The sequence below is a fragment of the Falco naumanni genome, chromosome 18, assembly GCF_017639655.2.
Source record: "Falco naumanni isolate bFalNau1 chromosome 18, bFalNau1.pat, whole genome shotgun sequence".
NCBI lineage: Eukaryota > Metazoa > Chordata > Aves > Falconiformes > Falconidae > Falco > Falco naumanni.
In genome coordinates, this window is record NC_054071.1 from 3,923,074 (window position 1) to 3,944,861 (window position 21,788).

At 66.9% G+C, this 21,788-nt stretch overlaps 1 protein-coding gene across 1 annotated transcript; it reads right to left on the reverse strand.

Annotated features, from left to right (window-relative positions):
* Window positions 1-3,257: 3,257 nt before the first annotated feature.
* On the reverse strand, window positions 3,258-13,138 carry IGFBP4 (insulin like growth factor binding protein 4). The gene is given in 5 exon segments (XM_040617475.1): window positions 3,258-5,901; window positions 6,212-6,346; window positions 6,494-6,648; window positions 12,743-12,848; window positions 12,850-13,138. Coding segments are annotated over 5 exon segments (798 nt in total). The 5' UTR covers window positions 13,123-13,138; the 3' UTR covers window positions 3,258-5,772.
* Window positions 13,139-21,788: the final 8,650 nt, after the last annotated feature.

The window sequence follows — 21,788 nt, forward strand, 5'->3', positions numbered from 1 at the left end:
AGGGCTGCGCTGGCTGCAGGAGCCCGGCCTGGGACGCCGCGGGGGTTGCAGCCCACGAGCCAGCGCTGCTTTACGCCGTCGCCTTTATTGCGATGCTGCCCAGGACGGCGGAGGCAAGTGCAATGGGAGCAGCAGCACTCCAGGGCTTTGGCTCCAAACGGTGTTTGGGGGGGGGGGATCACGGTGCTGCCCCCGAGCTCGGCCAGCGCCGTCCCCACATGCTGCTCCCTGCGCCATCAAACCTGGGGGTTTTGACGGTTTGGAAAAAAACCAAAACTCTTTTGCAGAACTCCAGCCACAACGGGGATGGTTCATCTTCTGGGGAACGGCGCCATGGCTGCTTTTCCCCGCTTTGGGACCACTTTGGGACAGGGAACGGGCCCGTCGCCAAGCGCTGTCTTCCACACGTGGAATTTTTATTTTATTGAAAACCCTTTTCCAGCGCAGCGGAGCTGGAGCACGGGCACAGCCACCACGGGGACAGCTCAGCCAAAACCACCTGGATTCAGGAAAAAACAAACAATTCTCTGAGCTCCTCGTGGCTTCCAAAGTTTGTCCCAGGCTTCCTGGAAGCGCAGCTCTTGGTTTTGGTTCCTGGGTCCAGTTCCAGCCATTTTGTAACAAACCCAGCCCCTGTCCTGGCCAGGCTCACGCGTTTGTTCCTAGCAGCCTGTCACCGGCGGGTGATGCCCCGTGTCCCCAACCACAGCAACACCCTGAAAGCCACCGATGCTGCGATGCTCTCCCTGGTGACAGGGACACGGATCACACCAGTGCCCCCCCCCCCCGCACATGCGGGTGCACAGACACACGTGCACTTGTGTGGGTGACACACAAAGCCCCACCATGGCTCTGTGGTGACACCGGGACGGGTGGCAGCGAGGTGGCCGCAGGGGTTCCCCCACAGAAATGTCCTCACCCTGCACGTGGGATGGGAGCTGCTGGCTGCTGCAGGTGGAACTTTGCTCCTGACACCATGCAGGGTAGCTCAAGAGCCGCCGCCGGACAGTGCCGGGGATGAGCATCACTGCCCGCCTCCCCCATCCTGACACAAGGGGGTCCTGCCACTGCTGCCCGGCGCCCCCGGCACATCGAGGGCATCAGAGGGTTCGGTTTCCTCCTGTCACCGGTTTTCTGGTGACCTCCAGAAGAGGGAAAAGGCCACAACCTTCCCTCAGCTGACATGAAAGACCTGGGCGGGGGGGGGAGGGAGGCAGGTGCCCCCAGCCTGCAGCCGTCACGGGAAGGTGGAATCGCCCCCCCAGGCCCTGTGGCCCCAGCCCCCACGCTCCCGGCAGCGCAGCAGCAGCTCTGCCAAATGCACACGCGCGTGTTTCTCCAGCCAAATCGGTCCCCAAGCCCAGCCCGGTGCCCCCGCAGCTGCCAGGGCTGGGGGCAGCCGAAGGGACCCCAAAGGAGAGCCGGGGGAGCCCCAGCCCCGGGCAGCCGTCAGCACAGGGCCGGGGCGCTGGGCCGGGCTCCAGGAGAGCTGGCGGCGTCCCTGGTCCGGCTGCCGATCTGCTGCGCCAGCAAATTACTGGGCTTGTCTACATTGGCCGCGCTGGCTGCCTTCGGGCCCAGCTCCTCCACCGTGTTTGCACAACCCCGAGCACCGCGGCCACGCAGCTCCAGTAACCGGAGCATCGCGCTGGCGCCAGCCCCGAACGGCCCCGCCAGAGCTGGGGAGCCACGATGCCACAGACCCAGCCGCCCTCACCCTGCCGCGACGTGACCCCCCGTGACACCGCTGGTCACAGCTGCCCTGGCAGCGCGTTCGGGAGACAGCCGAGCTCCGGGAGCACCGGGTAGCCCACCGGCGTGCAGCCACCGGCAGCGCCATGCCTGGGCATCTCCCAGCTGTGTCCCCTGCCACCCTCCCGAAGCTCCGAGGAAAGCTGGAGATGCTCAGCACCTGCTGGCACCGGCACTGCCACTCGTGCCGCGGGCTGTGGCTCTGTGAGCCAGCGGCTCTGCCTGGCCACGAGCACGTTGCCCTGGCACAAGCCGGTGCCTGTCCCTGTCCTCTCCTGAACTTTGAAGCCCATCCAGTGGCTCGTCCCAGCCTGGTGTGGTCTCCAGGCCCTGCTGCTGTTCTGTGCCACTGTGCGGGACCGAAGGTGACAATCCTGGCTGCCCCCACGCTGGCACCGAGCAGAAGCTGAGCTCACGAGGACGCACGATACCGTCTGCTTCCCACCCCATCCCTGCTCAGCGTAGCTCTTCCTTGGCTTTGTGGGTGCCTGGGGTTTCAGGGCTGCTGAACCCCAACCCTAGCACGGTGTCCCACAGGCTGGGGGGGGGACGGGACCAGGTCCCTGGGCAGGGACAGCACGGCTGAGCCTGTCCATCCCCCGTGGGACACCCAGCACTGGCCCCCGCGCTCCACGGGCTGTGGATGCTGCCGAGCACAGGCAGGCGCTGGCCCCGCTCCCACCGCCTGGTCCTGGGATCTACAAACCAGCTGCTCCCAGCTCAGGCACTTTTCCACTTCCGAGCCACCGCAACCCAACCCCCCCCCCCCCCCCCCCGCCCTCCCCAGCTCCCCCCAACCTCCGTGCCCGCAGCCCCTGGCCGGTGGCAGGCAGGTGCCTTTGGAGGTGGCCAAAAGGGCTCCCTGCCTGGTGGGTGCCAGGGCTCAGCCTGCACCGGGGGAGCTCAGGGAGAGGCGCTGAGACCCACGGGTGCTCCTGGGTGACATTCCCCGCTGCCACCCAGACCCCTCCCCACTTGCCCCGCGGGCAGCCGGCGCAGCCCCGCTGCTCTCCCCAGTGCCCATCCCGCAGAACAAAACCATCAAATATTTTTGCTGGATACGAGCCGGAGCCGGATGCCGGTTCACACCTTGAACCCCTCGTGCCAACTCCGTCGTGCCCTGCTCCCACCGCCAGCACCGGCACGGCCCAGGGCCGAGGAGCCCCCCACCAGTGGTCCATGGGGATGCGGTTTGCGGGGGCTCCAGAGCTGGGATGGGCTGGCAGCACAGTCCAGTGGCTGAACCTTGCTGGGGATGGGGGGCTGCAAGTGCTGCTCCTCCATCCTCTGCCAGGGCTTGAGGCAGCAGCAGGAGGTTGCTGAGCTCGCGGGCAGTCCCTGGTTTAATTTGGCCCGTTTGGAAGGGGAGCATTTCCATACAGCACATACTGGGAATGCAGCGCCCAGCTGGGTGGGACCCCCGCCGGCACCCCCCCCCTTCTTTAAAGCAACGCAAAGATAAAATACACTTGATAGAAACACATTAAATAACCAGGAAAATTAAATACAGTAATTACCTTTTTTTTTTTTTTTTTTTTTTTTTTTTGACAATACAAAGGTTCAAGTTTACTGTAAAAGAGGGTCGGTGCTACATGGGAGTCCGAAGGGATGGGCTTGGCCCAGGAGGAACTGACAGAAATCACATCAGTGTGGAAAAACGCCACTGGGGTTGGGGAGCCTTATGCTGGTATATGATCATGTGTAAATACAGCCTTAAACTACAGGAGAGATGATACAAAACGCTGGAGCCCTCAGAGCGGGGCACAGAAGGTGCCCTGGCGGGTGCCGGCATCCCTGATCCCTGCCTGGTCACCCCAAACCCAGGAGAGGCTCTGCTGGATCTGCCAGCGCTGCCCTAGCCACATGTGGGGAGGGTCTGGGTGGCTGAGACCACCAGGCTGAGGCTGCCACCAGACCCTGCACCCCACCACGGTGCTGCCAGCCTAGCCACGTGGCACCGGCACTGTGACCAGCCATGTTCCCCAGCAGCACCTCCCTGCGCCCCAGGAAACCCACCCTTCGCAGGGTGGCACTGGGGGGCCGGGGGGCTGGCAGGGGCAGAGACCCCCAGCCCCAACAAGGACCATCCTGGCAAATCGACTCCGGTTAGAAGCCATGTGCAGCCTCCAGTGCGGCACCGCGCAGCCAGCCAGGTGGGCACCGGGGCGGGCACCGGGGCGGGCACCGGCTCCAGCAGCGGGCCAGGGCAGGCAGGAGGGTTCAGCAGCAGCCCGGCGAGATGCTGAGCCATGCCAGGACACACGCACCTGGGGACAGGGGACGTGGCACGGGGACACTGGCACCCAGATGAGAAGCCAGGCGAGGCGGGCAGCACTTGCACCCCCATTCCCACCCGCACGCCCACTGAGACAGATGAGAACGTCCCTGCAAGTGCTGGGGAGCTGACGTGCCATGCCATGCCGTGCCATGCCGTGCCATGCCATGCCGTGCCGGGAAGCTGCCAGGGACCAGGGGGACACAATGGTGTTTCACTAAAACTGAAACATTTCGTTCACACCAGGGGCCTTGGCATGGCCAGGGCGAATCCACACGGAAAACCAAAACTTCCCACTGAGGCCATGGAGCCAGGGGGTGGGTCAGGGGGTGGGGATCAGCAAAATCCCCTCCGTCTTTGGCACACTTGCCATGGCAGCCAGCATGGCTATTTCTCACCTAAAAGACATTTAGGTGAAAAATTTCCAGCCTACTTTGAAAAAAAAAAAAAAAAAAAAAAAAAGAAAAAAAGTAGCTACAAAAATAGTGACAATTTCTCAGCTGCGAACTTTGTGCTGGCGAAATCTGCAGATCCTGTTGCTGAGATGTTCCAGAAATTCATCCCGGTTTTGTCACATTGGCCAAGTTGGAAGAAGAGAAGACAAAACCCACTGCCGGCAGTGCCCCGTCCCACGAAGATGGAGGATTTCAGCCTCAGGGGCCACATGGTCAGTTTTAAGATACCACCACCACCATTTTTTAAATATTAAAAATCTTTGGGGAAGAAAAAACCACAACAAGCAAACGAACAAACGAAGCCCACCCTGCTGGGAGGCGTCTCCTGGGCATCCCTCATCCCCCACCCCTCATCCCCAGTGCCTGGGAGGACACAGCCCTGCACACATGGGGGTGCCCGACCCCCTCGCCCGGGGCCGGTGGCTGGGGATGGGGCAGGGGGAGATGGGACCAACTTTGTCCCCAGGCAGGGAGAGGGGGATGGGGCTGGACTGTGGGGCAGGCGGTTCCCAGGCCGGGGGGCTGAGGGCTGCAGCAGTGAGGGGGGGTCTCATATTGCTCTGTGCGGCTGCGATGCCCATTGCATGCACACCTGTGGGGGAGGGGGAGGCAGGCAGGGTCCCAGGCAGATGGTGGGCTCCTGGGCCCCCCCAGTCCTCGCCTGGGCAGCCTCCCGATGCCGGGGAGGGCAGGATGAGGCACTTCTGCTGCCACATGCAGAGCTCTGGTGTGGACGGCAACACGCTGCGGGCAGGGGGGCTGCTGCGGCACCCCACGAGGCACTGGCATGGCCACGGCTGCCTGTGGGGCCAGGCTGGTCCGGGGCAGCAGATGAAGCCTCGGCTGCAACCACCGGGTTCCGTGTCCCCTGGCCCTGCTGCAGCGCGGAGGGACCAGGGCAAAAGCCAGGGGGGCACCCCGGGGCGGGTGGGCAGCAGCGGGAGCAGCACCCAGGGGCAGCAGCATCGTGGGTGCTCTACTCGCTCCACCCAGGCAGCCCAGCACCATCCCCAGGGCAGCATCTGTCCAAGCAAGTGTCCCTGCGGGATGGAGGTGCTGCTAGCGCGTGCCGGGGACCCCTCCGAGGTGGCAGCTAGTGGTCACAGCACAGGTCGCGGTGCCCCGTGCCCTGGGCAGCCTGCGGTGCAGAGCACTGCGGCAATCCGGGGCGCACGCTGGGTGCCCAAGCACCGGGGAGCTGCTGGGCAGTCGCGTCCCCTCTCCTCCTCTCCTCCACAGCCCTGGCAGGTGTCCTGGCCGCAGCATGGCACAGGGCCGCCGCGGTCGTGCTCACATGCTGTCTGCCAGCTGGTGACAGTCCAAGTCCCCCTTCAGCTCCAGGAAGCCCGGCAGCTTCACACCCGTCTTGCGGTCCACGCACCAGCACTTGCCCCGCTGCCCATCCAGCGCCGGGTGACACTGAGGGGACAGGTGCGGTGAGGGGTGCCCAGCCTGGCCCCCACGATCCCATTCCCGTGGGCTGCCTGGCTGGGGCAAACCAGGGGGGTTTGCCACCCCCATCCCACCCTGGGGCTTTTGCAGGGGACCCTCCAACACCCAAAGGGTGATTCGCAGCGAAGCAGGAGCCACGGGTGGGCTCTGCCGTGCGCTGACACCCCCGGCCCATCCACCCACCCCACCCCCCTCCAGCCTCAGCCTGGCTCTGCAAAATGCCCCCATGTGAATGGCCCCCCGCCCCCCCCCCGCGATGGGCGAGAGCCCACCCTACCTGCTTGGGGTGGAAGTTGCCGTTGCGGTCGCAGTTGGGGATGGGGATGACGTACAGGTCCTCGTGCGTGCGGGTCTGCGAGGCCGCCAGCCGCTCCAGCGCCCGGTGCAGCTCGCTCTGGCACGAGCCCTGTGCCTGCGGGAAGCAGGGCCTGAGCCAGCAGCAGGGCTGCTGCGTGCCCCTCCCCCAGCACCCCAGCCCTGGAGCATGGCCCAGGGGTGCTCAGCGCCCATCCTGCCCTCCCCAGCCCAGCTGCCCGCCACGGTGCCACACGGTGCTCACTATGGGCCGCGTCTCCTCACGGTGGTACGGGCTGCCGCTGTTGCGCATCTTGTTGCCGTTGTTGACCCGCTTCGCCTGCTGCTTCTGCAAGCACTTGCGGTCATGGATGCTGCAGGGGCTGAAGCTGTTGTTGGGGTGGTCGATCTCCTCCTTCTCTGCAAAGACACCGACCAGAGGGGGCTCAGCGCCACGGGGCAGCCCCGGTGATGGTGATGCCCCAGCCCCTGCGGAGCAACTTGCACCCCCAGGCACAAAGTGTAGACGGTGCCACCAGACCCCACACCACCCTCCCTGGTTCCCACAGGTGTCACCACCAGCCCCGGGGTCCCCTCCTGCCACCGCGCTGGGCTGAGCTCTCCCTGCAGCACTCACTGGGAAAGGCTCCTAGGAGTTTTTACAACCCATTCGCCACGATTCACGGGCTTGTTGCCATGTGTCTGTTATTGTAGGGTTGCAGACGCACGCTGCGAGAGCGTCGGGCAGTCGCTCCTGTGTGCTGCGTGGCACGAGGCTCTGGCTGTGCCCCAGCCAGCCACATGCCACCAGGCACTGGGTTGCTCACCCACGGCACCGGGCCCACAGGGCTGGCAGGTGACCCCAGGATGCACAGCCAGGGAGCCCCAGGCAGACCCCCGGTGCCCCCCAAAAGCTGCCTCTGAAGAGCTGCAGCAGGAAGAGGGGCACTGGGGCTGCACCGGGGCGGTGCTGAGCACCCGCCAAGTCCGGGGCGGCAGTGGGCACCGCAGCCAGGAGCAGAGCCGTGCTCTGCTGCAGGGCACAGCCCCCGCGAAGACATGAAAGAAGAAATTCCTGGAATAAGAAAGTTAATCTCCCATGGGTCCAATCCCAAAAGGCGGCGCTTGGCATCCTCGCTTGCGCCAGGAGCGCAGCCAAACTGCAATCCCAGATGTTGGCAGCTGGACGGAGCATCATGAGACCCGAGCTCTCAGCGCGACTATTTTTTAAAAAGCTGCTGGTCCCTCTGGTTTGGGGCCCGTTAACCCTCTGCAGAGGGGGGTGCCCTGGGAAGGCAGGGTCCTGCCTGCGCTCAGAGCCCTGTCAGGCACGGTCCCGGCACAGCTCTGACTCCCAGCCTGCCGGGGCTGTAGGAGGAAAGCGGCCAGGGCTCCCTGCTGGAGTTTATCCCGCGTTTGGGCTTGTACTAATCAATATTGCAGTTGGCAACGGGAAAAACCTTTCCAAAGCGGGTGGGGGGCAGTCACGGTGCAGCACGGGTGGAAACATGCCGGGGACTGACAGCACCAGGGATGGAGGCTGCTGCGGTGATGCCCAGCACCGGCCCTTCGCAGCGGGGTCAGAGCCGCAGCCGCCTGCCCGCTGCATCCCCGCGGCATCCCGGTCTCCCATCGGCACCGCACGCGGCAGCTCCCCTGCAGCAAAGGGCTCCTGGACCAGCTCCCAACAGCCCGGTTAAAGTTCACAGCAAAGCCCCGATCGAAGCCTTCTCCTTCATTCGTGTTATTTGCTTTTTGTTTAATCTGTCAAGTTTTTTTCCAGGAAATGGCTCATGCCCTTGAAATTTGAAACACAGACCCAAAGTCTCCAGGACCCCGCGCAGAGCGATGCCAGCCCCGGCGGCACCAACCAAGGGGCCGTGGCGCAACACGGGCACTGGTGGCAGAGCCCAGCTGGGGGCTTGGGGGGGCTCGGGCAGGGATGCTCCTTCCTTCCCCTGCACCTCCTCAGGGAAACACACAGGGAAGAGCCAGGCAGGAGATCTGGCACCGGTGGGGACCACCACGCCAAAGTCCCAGCACCTCCATGCACTGCTCCGGTGCCGTGGAAAGGCAGGACCAGGAGGCAGCGGGCACTGCCCGCTCTGCCTGGGGGAAGCCCTCACCCACCCCTGGCACAAACACCTCTCCTCCCCACCGCCAGCCACCCTCAGAGCATTGAATCTCTCAGCTTAAATAAAACCAGATGCCAATAACGTTTTCGTAAGGCCACATGAAACATCGGTGCCTCTGGGCAGTGAGGCGGCTCTTGCCGACGCTCAGCTCTGGGGACAGAGCTCTGGGACCCACGGTCCCCTGACTCACAGGGTCCAGGCCAGGACCCCTCCCCACAATGGGGATCGCTGCAGTCCTTGAGGTGATTTTCCCACCCGCTAAGTGACACGCAGCAGCTCGAGGAGCCTCTCGTCTCCCTTCGCAACCCCCCTGCACCAGCTGGATGAGGAACCTCCTCGCACTCGCGCACAAAGAACACGGAAAAAGCAACTTTGTGGGGCCTGAAGGTCCCCCCACCAGCCCCCCCCCCCAACTCCCAGTGCCGCCTGGTCTGCTCCAACCCCTTGAGAAGCATCACCTGGATGCCAGCCCGGCAGCCCTGGTGCCTGTGGGGTGCCCCCAAGGCTCCCCACACCTCCGCCCCTGGTCCTGCTCCACCTGGCAGCCTTGGCCACGCAGCGCAGCCCCATGCAGCAGACACGCACACGCACACACACACACACGCTCTCTCACACTCTCACACTCTCTCTCTCTGCTGCCCATTGCATTGGGGCTGTGCCAGCCTGTCCGAGTGGCAGGGGGAGGGCAGGCAGAGTGGGGTGGGGGGCTCCTGCTTGGCTGAGGGCTGGGGGAAGCCCCTCAGCTCGGTTTTGGATGGAAGCGGGTGCCAAGGGGATGGGAACGGGTGCTGCCCTCGCCGGCCATCCCGGCAGGAGGAGGGTTTCTGCCCAGCCTTCTGCCCAGCCCGCAGCCAGGAGACACAAACGAGTCATTCAGCATCGCCTTCAATTAGCAGGAGCTGCAAATGAGGTTGGTCACGTGCTGAACTTGTGATTCACGGTGCGGAGCCCAAGGGAGCAGGGAAGGGCTCCGGCTCCACCGCGCGGCTCCCGCAGGAGAGCCCAGGGCAGTGACCAGGACCGCGTGCGTGTCCATGGGAGAGGGACAAGTGTCAGGGACCCCCACAGCTCCAGCCCCACTCCCCCACACCCCACCAGCCCCGGTGCAAAAGACCCCACATGCCCCATGGGCCAGAGGGGACACATCCACGTGTCCATGGCAGACACGGCATGAGCCGCAGCGAGTCCCAGCACCCTCTGCCTCCCCGTCCGGCACCCCTGGTGTCACCTGCGGGTGGTCCTGGCAGGGCTGTGGCACAGCGCCAGCTCTCTTGGCTGCCAGGGCTCTCAACTTGGCAGGCGCTGGCACAGGGAAGTCTCTGATCATCCTGCCAAGCCCTGGCCCTGGCAGAGCGCATGGAGCCGGGGTACAAGGGTGGCTGGGGCGCAGGCACCCACTGCCCCTTGGCCAGGGACGCTGGCTGGGAAGCCTGGCCCGTCCCCATCCTGCAGGGACATGCTGCCGAGCCCTGCAGTGCTCAAACACGACCAAGCGCCCCAGTGCCTCCCAGCTCGGCACCCAACGTGAGCCGATGGAGAGGAGGTGGGGATGCAGGAGACAGAGTGAAGGATGCAGATGCAGATGATTCTCTGTAGGGACCAGAGCCTCGCCCGGAGCAGCGCCCAGCCCGGAGGAACCCAGGCATAGGCAAAACCCAGACCCCACCCTGGGGGCCATACGGGATGGGGCATCAGCCTCGCCTGGCCCCCTGACCGAGCAGACAGGGACAGCGATGGAGACAGGCAGGGTAGACAGTGCCAGGGGCTGAACCCAGCCTGTCCCCACTGCCCGTGCACCAGCCAGCCAGGGCTCAGCCACCTCCATCCCTCCCGGTCACTGCACGTGGGAAGGGAACGGGACCTGTCCCAGCCATTGCTTACAGCAACCACGTGGGATGAACGCAGTTCCCATGGGGTCAGTTTTTCCCAGACATAATTATTTACCCAGCATTAAATCACTCATCCTGCGTGCTGGGGAAAACATCCTCACCTCCTCCCGGCTACCACACGTGGGTTCAGCCATCACGTCCCCCAGGCACCCGCAGGCTGTGCTGAAAAGCCGCGGCTGGCACCTCCCAGGGCTCCGTTGCAGGGCTCTAGCCGAGCAGGCAGATGCTCCAGGAGCCAGGCCAGAGCTGGGAGCGCTGGGAGCACTGGGAGCAGGAGGCAGGGACCAGGGTCCTGCACAAGGTGCCCAGACCCACAGCCATGGGAGAGGGTCTTGGGTCAGGAGAGCGGCCACCCATTCCCTGGCTTCCTTGGAAGTCCCGTCCCGTGGGTGCCACAGGTCCCGGGTGAGCAGAGAGGTTCTTTCCTCGATGGAGAAGGGAGCCATCGCCCATTGCCTCGGAAAGCTCAGCCTCAGCCCAGCCCCCCCACACACAATCCCAGCCTCTTCCCTGGAATGCGGAGCCCCCCGGGCTGAGCCCCCAGACAAAGTGTTTACTGTACGAGCTGTTTCCCAGCCGCCCGCCCACTGCAGCCTCCACTGCCGGACCCGCTCAGCCCCGGGAGGACACGGGCGCAGCCGGGGGCCACCTGTTCCATACGCCCCTGCCCCTAAAGAGGCATTTAATTCCCTTCTGCTTACCCGGAGGGGACCTGTTGGATGCACCAGCCATGCCAGGGTGCCCTCGCTGTGCCAGGCAGGGCTGCAGCGGGAGCAATGAAGCCTGCAGCCCCCAGCCCCACGCTCCCACTGGCTCCAGGCTGCCAGAGTGGGACAGGGACCCGTGGCTCAGACATCCCACCAGGACCTTCCTGCCAGAACTGCACCAAGCAATGTGTTGCAGGGTGTCCTGCCCGTGTCCTGACGTGCTGTCCCGGGAGAAGGGGCTCGCTGGTGCCCTCACCCCCACCTTGCCACCTGCGATGCTGCAAGGCAGGCACGGTGCCAGGTGGGTGAGCCCAGCTCCCACGGCCACCCACCCGTCCCCCAGCAAGGCCAAAACAGCGTGGGAAGGAAAGGAAAAAACTGCAAGTCTGTTTCCTAAAGGCTCTGGGAAAAAATGCTGCGTTACACAGGGCACGGCCAAAACCAACAGGCCTTGGCAGCCCGACACAGCCCCGGGCCAGGGAGCCCAGACAGCTCCTGCAGGATGTGGGATGAGGACAGACAGGCTGGGCAGGGGGTCTCCGCAGCAGACCCCATACTGAGCCCTCACGGCAAACTCCAGTGCCTGGAGAGGGGCAGCTGGAGGAGCCCATCCACCGAGGGCACTCCTCACAGTGGGGACACTGGCAGATCTGCCGTGGATCAGCCATGTGAGGAGGGAATGGAGCTGGGATCCAGCCCGCAGGATGGACGGGGATGGACACTGCTCCAGCCCCTTCTGCTCCTTGGGGAGCTCCAGGTGACCCTGCACAGGGACACAGGGCCAGGCCAGCTCATGGACCATCCCATGGCGGGATGCTGCTCCCCAGCTCTGTGGGACATGGTCCTGATCACAGCCCGCAGGACAGGGAAAGGAGAGCATGGCATCCAGACCCACTGATGGGCCAGCACCACGGGTCAGGTCCCCATGCTCAGCCCCCGGCAGCAGCTCTATTCCCACTGTCAAAGCCACGGTGCACCCTGCGCAGCTTGGGCTGGGCACCCACCACCAGCTCCCAGCCCCCAGCCCCTGCCCGAGCACCAGGGAGGTGGCAGGCGGCCACGATCAGCACCTGCGAGAGGGTCCTGGGGCAGACACACACAGGCAGCAGGCTTCTCCAGCATGGCCCTGTCTGCTGCCTGCACCCCACTGCCCTGCCCGGCCATGGGAAGGCCACAGCTCCTGGCAGAACCCCAGCACGGAGCCCATCCTGACCTGCCTGCGAGGGATGCAGGTGCCCCAAGGCCTCTTTCCTGTTTCCTCCCGGCAGAGCCGCCAGCAGCATCCCAGGGAAGGGGCAGCACAGGGGTCACCATGCAACGGGAACTTCGCCACCAGCTGGGATGTGTCCCCAAGGGCTGCGGGTGCCTGCGGGTCCCCGGGCTGCCCTGCCGGCCAGGGGCACTCTGCGGCCAGGGCACGGCAGGTGCTCAGTCCCGGCGAAGCGCCCTGCTCCAGCACGTGCAGTGCCGCTGGCCGTGGCACGGCTGTGCCCATGGCAGGTAAGGGTGGCACAAATGTGACCCACTGGTACCTGGCTGTGCGAGCCCACAGCTCAGCGCTGCTCCCTCCCTGGGACACGCGCACCCCCGGGCCACCCCATCCCACCGGGCCACCCCATCCCACCGCAGGGTCCCAGCCGAGCCCCCCGCTCCCAGCCCTGTGGCCCCAACTCCTGCCAAGCGGGCGGAGGGGCAGCTCGGTGCAAACGGAGGGGCTGCGGCACCGACCTGCCGAGGTGCGAGGCCCCCCAGGCGCCCCCCCCGGCCCCCCTGCCGGCCTTACCTGGGGGGTGGAGGCTCTCCTGGATGGCCTCGACGTCGGCCAGGTCGGTGCAGACACCCTGGCCGTGCATGAGGGTGTGCAGGGGCCGGGGCACGCCGCGGGGGGGGGTAGCACCGCAGCCCGGCGCCGCAGCGGGCGGTGTAGACGCCGCAGGCGGTACCGCGGCCGAGGGCGCAAGTTGCGCAGCAGCCGCAACCCGGCTCCCGCACCAGCTCCGCGCAGCCCTGCGGTGCCTTGCAGCGCGCCAGCCGCTCCTCCGAGCACGGCGGGCACTGGATCGCCTCCTCGCCGCCGCCCGGCGCCGCCGCCAGCACCAGCAGCAGCAGCGGGAGCAGCGGGAGCCGCGCGGGCAGCGGCGGCAGCGCGGGCAGAGCGCGCATGGCGGCTCCGCACCGCTCCGCGCCCGCGCTCCGGCCCGCGGCTGGCGGCGCTGGGCTGGCGGCGGCGCCGGGCGGCGGAGGCTTTATGCGGCCCCTGGCCACACCTCCCGCCGCCGCCACCGGGGCCACCGGCGGGGCCGCCCCCGCCGCCACCGGGAGAGGCACCGGGGAGAGTCGCTCCCCGCCGCCGCCCGCCCGTTCCAGCACCGGGGAGGGTTTCAGCACCGGCGGGGCAGCGCCGGCACCGGGCAGCGCGGACAGCCAACCCCCACCCCCCCCCGCCCCCGGCATCAGGACCACCCGCCGCCCCCTGGCAAACCGCCCAGGCACCCTGTCCGCCACCGCCTGCGCGGTCCTGGGAGCAACTGGGATGAACTGGGACATACACACACACCGGACGGCGCTGCAGCGGGGGGGGGGGGCGGGCTGTGGCCAAGATCCCCCGCTCGGGGTGGGCGCCGGGCCCCGGGCGCGGGGGGCTGCCCCGGTGGGAGCCAAAGCGCTGCCGGCAGCTCAGCATCACGGGCAGCTCGGGCCCCGCCTGTCGGGGGGGCCCCGCCGGCTCCCCGCGCCCCCCAGCCCCGCACCGGCCCGGGATAAGTTGAAAGCTGCCGGCACCTAGCGGCTACTTGGGAAAGTCGGGAGGCGGGTGGGGACCCCAGCATCACCCCCCGCCCCGCCCCCGCCGCCGGTCCACGCAGCCCCCGAGCCACACCGCGGCGGGGAAGGCCCCGGAGATGGCGGGGACCGGCCCCTGTGCCCGGGGGGGACCGGTCACCCGGGGGGCTGGTGACCCGTGAGCTGCGGCCAGGGGCTTCGCGGCCAGGGCTCCACCAGCCGGGGGCGGGGGGCGCATGGGGGCGGTGGGAAGGGCTTGGGTGCAGCCGGGGGGGGTGACGGGGGTCTTGGGTGCAGCCTGACTGGCGTGACAGGGTGGTCTTGGGTGCAGCGAGGGTGGGGTGACAGGGGGGTCTTGGGTGCAGCCTGATTGGGGTGACATGGGGGTCTTGGGTACAGCCAGGGTGGGGTAATGCGGTCTTGGATGCAGCCAAGGGGGGTGACAGGGGGTCTTGGATGCAGCTAGGGTGGGGTGACAGGAGGGTCTTGGGCACAGCTGGAATGGGATGACAGGGGGTCTTGGATGCAGCCGAGGGGGGTGACAGGGGAAATCTTGGGCACAGATGGTGGGGTGACAGGGGGGGTCTTGGACGCAGCCAGGGTGGGGTGAGCTCTGGCACAAGCGCAGCCTCGCTGACCCTGCCCCGTGTGAGATGCTGCAGCACCCGGCCAGGCCTTGCACTGCCTGTTCCCCCAGCTCCCACCCAGCACACTGCAAGGACACAGAGACCCCCTCTCCCTGCCCCGGGGACAGGATGAGACCTGCTGAACTCGTGCCATGGGACAGGCACATCATCCCAGTTGTTCCCAGGCTTTGTCCTGCACACCCAGGGATGCACCGGCACAGCACATCTGGGCGCTGGCCATGCCACCATGCACCCTGGTCAACGCTGGCAAAACCACCTCCCTGTGCTGCACAAGGATTGATATGACTGCAACCATCCCCACCACCAGCACCACCGGGGACACGGGGCAGACTGTCAGGATGGTGACCTTCACCCTGTGGGACATGGGGAGCCAGCCCAGCCCTGTGCAGCACTGCGGAGCGAGCACAGCATGCAGGGAACCACCACATCCCACCGGGGCTGCGCCGGCCCCACCAGGGACCTGGCTGAGCAGCGGGTGCTGCTGGGGTTTGGGACTGCGCTCTGCACCACGTACGTGGTAATTAACAGTCATTAAATCCCCAGACACTGGGATTCACTGGTGTGGGGCTCAGTGTGGTGGTGGGGATGAGAGGAGCAGAATCAGCCTGTAAGGCAGGGCCTGGGCTGAGAACCCTGAATTCATCTCATGGGTGATGCTCAAACTGGCATTCTGAGGCCCGAGTGCCAGCACTGGTGGCACTGGCCATGCAGGGTCCCAGGACCATCTCTCTCCTGAGCCAGGCAGCACCAAGTGTGCAGGCAGGAGATGGGCAGGTGGGACTTAGAGATGAGCAGGCAGGATCCATGTCCCCCACGCTCCCGAGCCCCCCTTCTCCCCTCCCAGCCGGTGCAGGGGCCCTGCAAGGCATCTCCAGCGCTGCTCCAGAGCCTCTGCCCCGCCTGGCGCTGCTGCAGTGGCCGTGACTCGGGGCAGAGGCACCAGCCTTGACACAGTGTCCAAGCGGGGACCAAACCCAAACAGGTGCCCAGCCCCGCTCAGCCTGCGGCACCTTATCAGGCCTTGGCAGCGCTGAGCGCCTGCTGCAGGGACTGTTGTGTCTGCGGGCAGTGCCAGCAGCCAGCGAGGCGCACAGGGCACTGAGATGCTCTCACTGCACAGCCCCGGGGGCTGTCCCCCCCTCTGGCCAGGCACAGCACCTCCAGGACTCCATTCCACAACCATCCTGCGAGATGGAGAGGGGCTGGGCTGGTGCCCCCTGCCCCCCCCAATCACAGCCCTGCAGCCAAGGAGGGTGCTCAGTGCCTGGTGTTCAGCACTCGGTGCACAGAGCTCAGTGCACGGAGCTCGGGGCAGTCCCGTGCCCCTGGCCCCAGGGCTCCGTGGGCTCCCAGTGCAGCTTTCCCAACCTCGGTGGGTCTTTGGGGTTCCCAATACTGGGGGAGCCAGGCTGGGTGCTGCTTCCCTGCCACTCACCCCAGCATGGTCTGGAGCCACCCCAGCCCCGGGGGGAGGCTGCAGGTTGGCTCAAGGCAGGGGCAGAAGTGGGGCTGGGGTTTAGAGGGCTGGAGACCCCCCAGGGTGGCCCTGAGGGACCCTGTGAGATGTGGGGCCCTTTGCACCCGCTGTGGGACATGGTGACTGCACACACTGCAAGGCACAGGTACTGCACACGCTGCAGGGCGCTGATGCCTCTGGACTGTCACAGCCCTGTCCCCAGGGCTCAGCCCGGCCGACCTATGAGCCGGTCTCCGTCCCTGCCTGGCACTGGGCACCAGTGGCCAAGCAGAGCCCATGGAGCACCCGGCCACTCTCACCACAGCCAATGCCCCCTGCTCTCATCCAGCTCCTTCCTCCATTCCCCTCCCCACTGGTTTTTCCCCCGTTTCCAGGCAGCATCTCCTCCCCAGCCCTCCCTCGCCTGTTTCAGCATCTCCTCCAGGCCCTGGCTCCCTTCCCCATGGTTCCCAGCTGCCCTCTTTGCCCCTGACTGGCAGGGCAGACAGTGACCTGGCCACATGGTGCTCAGCCCCCGCTGGATGTGGCCCATGGGGCGCGGGTGCTGGGGCGGGCAAGGGGCGTGTCAGGCGGTGCGGGAGACCGCAGTGATAACAGCAGGAGCCGTGCTGGGGCCGTGGGAGTAGATGTGGTGGACGAGCAGGGTGAGCCAAGCATCTGCATCCCGGGCAGCCTGGCCCCGAGGCAGCGGCATGGGGTCCGGTAGCCCCCAGCACCTCCTCCGCACGCTCTGCATCCTCTCCGTGCTGGCCGGGCACCTGGCCCCTGCCACAGCCCAGTGGTTTTACCCCCTGGGCTCGGAGGACAGCAGCCCGGATCCGGACACCAGCCCCACGGCCCCCACGGCCCCCACGGCCCCCACCCTGGGTGGGGAGGAAGGTAGGCATGGTGGGATTGGGGCACGGCTTCCCCGGCACCCCCAGCTCCTGCGCCACAGCAAGGAGGGACACCTCCGGCGTAAGGCTGGAAGGTGAGGTGTGCCATGCTGGCACCCAGGGCTGTTGGCAGCACCACAGTGGCCACAGCAAGTGCTGGGAACTGGGGGTATTGTGTCACCCCAGTCCCTCTCCAGCCCTGCCACCTCCCGCTCCGTCATCCCTTTGCTCCTGCAGATGGAGATGCCGGTGGCATGGAGGCCACGCAGAAGATGCTGCTGAGCAAACCCCCACTGGCAACGGCCCCCAGACGCCGGGAGCCCCTCACCAAGGGGGTAGCGAAGGGTCCGGGCCATGCCCCAGCAAGCAGGCGAGGCCAGGTGCCTTTTCCCAGACAGCATCCCCCCCAGCCCTGCTGCTCCAGCCCCCCCGAACCTCCCCAGCCACTACTGGGCTCCACGCCATGTCCTTCCCCTTATCTGTGCCCTGCCTGCACAGTGCCAGCCCAGGAGGGCAGCATGCCCTGCTTCGGCCCTGAGCCGCGGCTCAGCCACATCTACCCCCTCGGAGAGGAGCTGTGGCAGCTTCTGGCATCCCCCCGGCATGGCACAGCACCACGGCAGCGCTGGGGCTCAGCCCCCATCCCGGGCTGCAAGCAGCCACAACTGCCGGAGGGTCCCACGTGCCCCCTGGGATCCCCCCGAGCCCCGCTCCGAGCACTCCCCGTCTGTCCTTGCAGCACCGACCAACGGTCACCCCAGAGATCTTCGAGGGGAGCGCGGAGGAAGAGGAGTTCCTGCAGATCAAGGTGGTGGAGGGGTCCTGGTCCCCAGGGCGGCTGAGAGGGGCAGCCCGTGGTGGGCACCTGGGTGAGGGGCTCTGGGGGACGTCAGCTGGCAGGGTGGGATGGGGATGGTGCTGTGGGACATCAGGGCGGTGCTCGGGGGTCTCACACTCAGCCCCTCCACTCCTCCAGACCACAGCAAAGGGGCTGCCCCGGCGGGTGCCCCCAGCCCCAGAGACGGACCTTGCCCTCCAGGTGAGACGTGGGCGCAGGGCACCCGTGACGCACCGTGCGGCCGGGGCTCCCATCCCACCCCTCACCACTCTCTCCCTCCCCAGATGCACAACGGCTCCGGCTGCGTCTGCCCCGTGCGCCCCGGCCCTCCTGGCCCTCCTGGCCCAAAGGTGTGGTGGTCCTCCCCCGGGAGAGGCACGGGGACCCACAAGGACCGGCTGGGAGAAATCCCACTGCTCTTTTGGCCGTGCAAAACCTTTTCTGCACAGGATTTGGTCTCTGGCTTTGGGGTCTGGGTTGGGGGGGGACTCTGGTGTCCCCCGGCAGGGGGGCAGGTGGTCCCCACGGTGGGCACTGGCAGAGGGAAGTGCCAGGAGCTGGGAGCCGGGAGCCAGGCTCTGTCTTTCCCCAACAGGGAGGGAAAGGAGACCGAGGGTCCCCAGGAGAGAGAGGCCAGCCCGGATTCTCCGGGGAGAGAGGGAAGTCCGGCAGCCCAGGACAGCCAGGTCACCAGGGTCCCCGGGGCCCCCCGGGTCCTCCAGGACCACCGGGGCCCCCAGGACCACCAGGCACCTGGAAAGCCAGGAGCCCACCTGCGCCTGCTGCTCTCCCCGAGGGATCGGAGAATGAGGTGAGTGCCGGGGTGGGGGGCACAGGCAGGTGATACAGGGAGGGTAGGCGATGCTGGCGCTGGCTGCGGTGTCTGTCCCCAGCTGGATGGCAGGGCTGGGGAGGGCTGGGGCATGTGGCCGTGGGAGTGGGCAGCCCAGGGAAGGGGGACCGGAGGGTGGGATGCCGCCATTCACCAACTCTGCTCCCTCCTTCCTCTCTCCCTCCAACCTGACAAGCAGCTGGGAGCATCCAGCCCTGCGGGAAACCCAGGACCCCCAGGACCCCCTGGGCTGCCTGGGCTGCCCGGACCCCCAGGCTACCCGGGCCATGAAGGCCCTCCAGGGGCCCCTGGGCGGGAAGGGCAGCCGGGACCCCCCGGCCCACCGGGGGCTGTGGGACCACCCGGTTTCCCCGGGGCTGAAGGACCTCCAGGGTCTCCAGGCTTGGCTGGGCCAGATGGACCCCCAGGGGCACCAGGGCTCCCAGGCCCTCAAGGTGCCCCTGGGGTGCCTGGGCACGAAGGACCCCCCGGTCCCACAGGACCCGCATCGCTCCCTGGCAAACCAGGGCTCCGGGGGGAGCCAGGATTCCCCGGACTAAAGGTAAGGGGCTCCCAGCCCAGCCCGTCCATGGCCCTGGGGCCAGAGCAGAGCCAGCGCGGGGGGGGACGGAGCACCGGCCCCTCGCCCTGCCCCAGCAGGGAGCAGCCCCCAGCACTGAGCCCAGCGGAGGGCTCCGGGGCTGCCCCAGCCCTGCTGCTGCGGGGCCTGGGGGGGGCCTGGGGTGCGAAGCCCCCATGCCCACCACCCCACACACTGTGTGCCGGCAGGGTGAGAAGGGTGAGCGTGGGCTGCCGGGCATGCCGGGGAGCCCTGGCCGGACTGGAGAGACGGGGTCCCCTGGCATGCCTGGTCCCATGGGGCCGCCGGGGCCACCAGGGGACTACAGGGTGAGTAGGGGGTCCTGGGGCTGCGGGTGCTTGGGGGGGGCAGCCCTCGCACCACCCTGGCATGGCCTCTCCTTCCAGTGCGACTCACGCCACGCCGGGCACCGCGGACCGACCGGGCTGCCGGGCCCCAAGGTGAGCTGGGGGAGCGGGCACCGCGGGCGGCAGGTGCTGGCAGCAAGGGCACGGGGACAGCGTCGGCCGCAGTGCGGGGACCAAACAGCTCCATGGCGGGCGCTACCCATGGAGCGAGGCACAGCGCTGTGCGGGGGGGCCTGGGGACCCCGGGAGCCGGGGTGCTGACAGGACCTCTCTGCTTTCCTTCCAGGGAGAAAAGGGGGACCCTGGAGAGCGGGTTTGTAGCTGCAAGCGCTGGCACAGGGGGAGCTGGCTGGGGGGGGTCCCCAGTGCGAACCCCTGAGCCCCGTGTGCTGCCCCTGCTCCCCCTCTGCCCTCTCCCTGGCAGGGCAATGCCAGCCTTCACCTTGTGCCGGCGGCACTGCCAGCACCCCCAAACGTGCTGGGGCGTGGAGCGTAAGGAGTCACACCATCGCCTGCAGCACATGCAAACGCACATGCACACACACCCATGCATGCAGGGAGCGCACACACGTGTGCACACCCATGCGAGCACGCAGTGCACCCACGCACGCACGCAGCACACGCACCCATCCCAGCACAGGCTCTAATCCTGCCTCTCTCTGCCGCTCACCCAGGGGTGCTGCTACGGGGAACACGGGTGCAAACCAGGCCACCCCCACTTCCCCAGCACCGACAGCCGGTCTGGCTCCTGGGTGCCCATCAGCGGGTACCAAACGGTGAGTCCTCAGGGCTCGTGGGGCCCCATCATGGCAAGGGGTGCCTGGGGACCCCAGCCTGGCCTCAGGGACCCTGCTGTCAGAGCCCAGGTGGCTCTGTGTGCCCCACGCTATGGCTCACCCCATCGGCAGCCCCCCAGGTCTCACAGCCCCCACTGGGACTGAAGGGATGGAGGGGTGGAGGGATGGAGGGATGAAGGATGAAGATCAGTCTCAATCTTCTCTCTCTTTCTCCGCAGGGCAGCAAAGAGGAGCCGGAGATTTACGGAGCGATCATCCCCCATGTGAGAGACCCTGCCTGGCTCGCAGCTGTGAGCTGCCCCAGCCTGGGGGGCTTCAGCTCTGGGAGGGGAACAGAGCGGGAAGGATGAGGGACAGCAATGGGGTGTCTTAGAGCTGCCTCCTCAAAAGGCAGCACTAAAATAGCCCAGTCCAACCTCCACACTGCTCCACTGTAGGGTCTTCGAGGGCCGCCTGGGCCACCCGGCCCCCCCGGGCCCCCTGGCCCCCCCGGAGCACCAGGTCTCCTCTACCTCAACGTAAGGCGCAACAGGGGCTGTGCACATGCCTGTGCCAGAGCATGCACACGTGTGAGTGTGCACAGCACGAGGGGCTCCCCACAAACCCGCCTGTCTTTGCTTCCAGAGGGTTTACCCGGTCCGTGCCCAGCCACCCTGCAAGCAGCCGGTAAGCTGCAGCTCTGCTGTCCCTGAGAGAGACCCTGTCCCCTCCCCATGCACCGGGACGGGTGTCCCTGTGCCCAGCACCAGTAATGGGCCCCACTTGCCTTCGCAGGCAGCCACCGACGCAGACTGGGCAGCAGGTAAGGGCATTTCTCAGGTGTTTTGGAGCCTCCAGCCTCCTTGGAAACACCTTTTGTGAACTTCCCGGGTGCCAGGGCCGTGCTACCCTGCATGGGTCCCCAGCACCGCAGCTGGCTCTCCCACCCATCTCCCACGGCCACCGCATCCCTGCGGGGCCAGCTCCTTGCGGGAGCACCCAGCCCCTGCGCTGGGGCACCTTGTGACCCCCCACCCTCTCCGGGCTCTCCAGATGCTGACATCCCCCAGACGGAGCCACTGGACTCCCATGCTGATCTCCGGGTGCGTCCTGGCTGCGGCCACAGGCAAGCCCCCCAGGCTGTCCAGCTGCCCTCTGTGCCACAGCTGGACCGTGAGCCTCTCCATGCCCCCCAGCGCCAGACGTGGGTCTTCAAGTCCAAGGAGCTGATGCTGAAGTCGGGCAGCAGCGTGCCCGAGGGGAGCCTGGTCTACGTGCGGGAAGGGAGCAGTGCCTTCCTCCGGACCCCCACCGGCTGGAGCCGCCTCCTGGTACCGTGCACTGAGGATGCCCCTCGGGGTCCCTCGCGGGTGGGGGGGGGGCTGGCTCCAGCCCTGCAGCTAGCGCTGGGCTGGATTTGGTGCTTGGGCAGCAGACCCCCGGGAAGGAGCCCGTTGCCCCCTAACCCATCCCCTTCTGCTCATTGCATTGAGCAGCTGGAAGATTCGCAGTCGCTCTTTGCCAGTGACGACCCCTCCGCATCCACCCCACAGTACCAGGTGAGGGGTGCAGGCAGCCCCTGGGTCTGCTGAGGTCCCAGCAAGGGGGCTGAGCCCTCCTTTGCCTCCTGGGGGGGGGGGGGGGGGGCAGGCCCC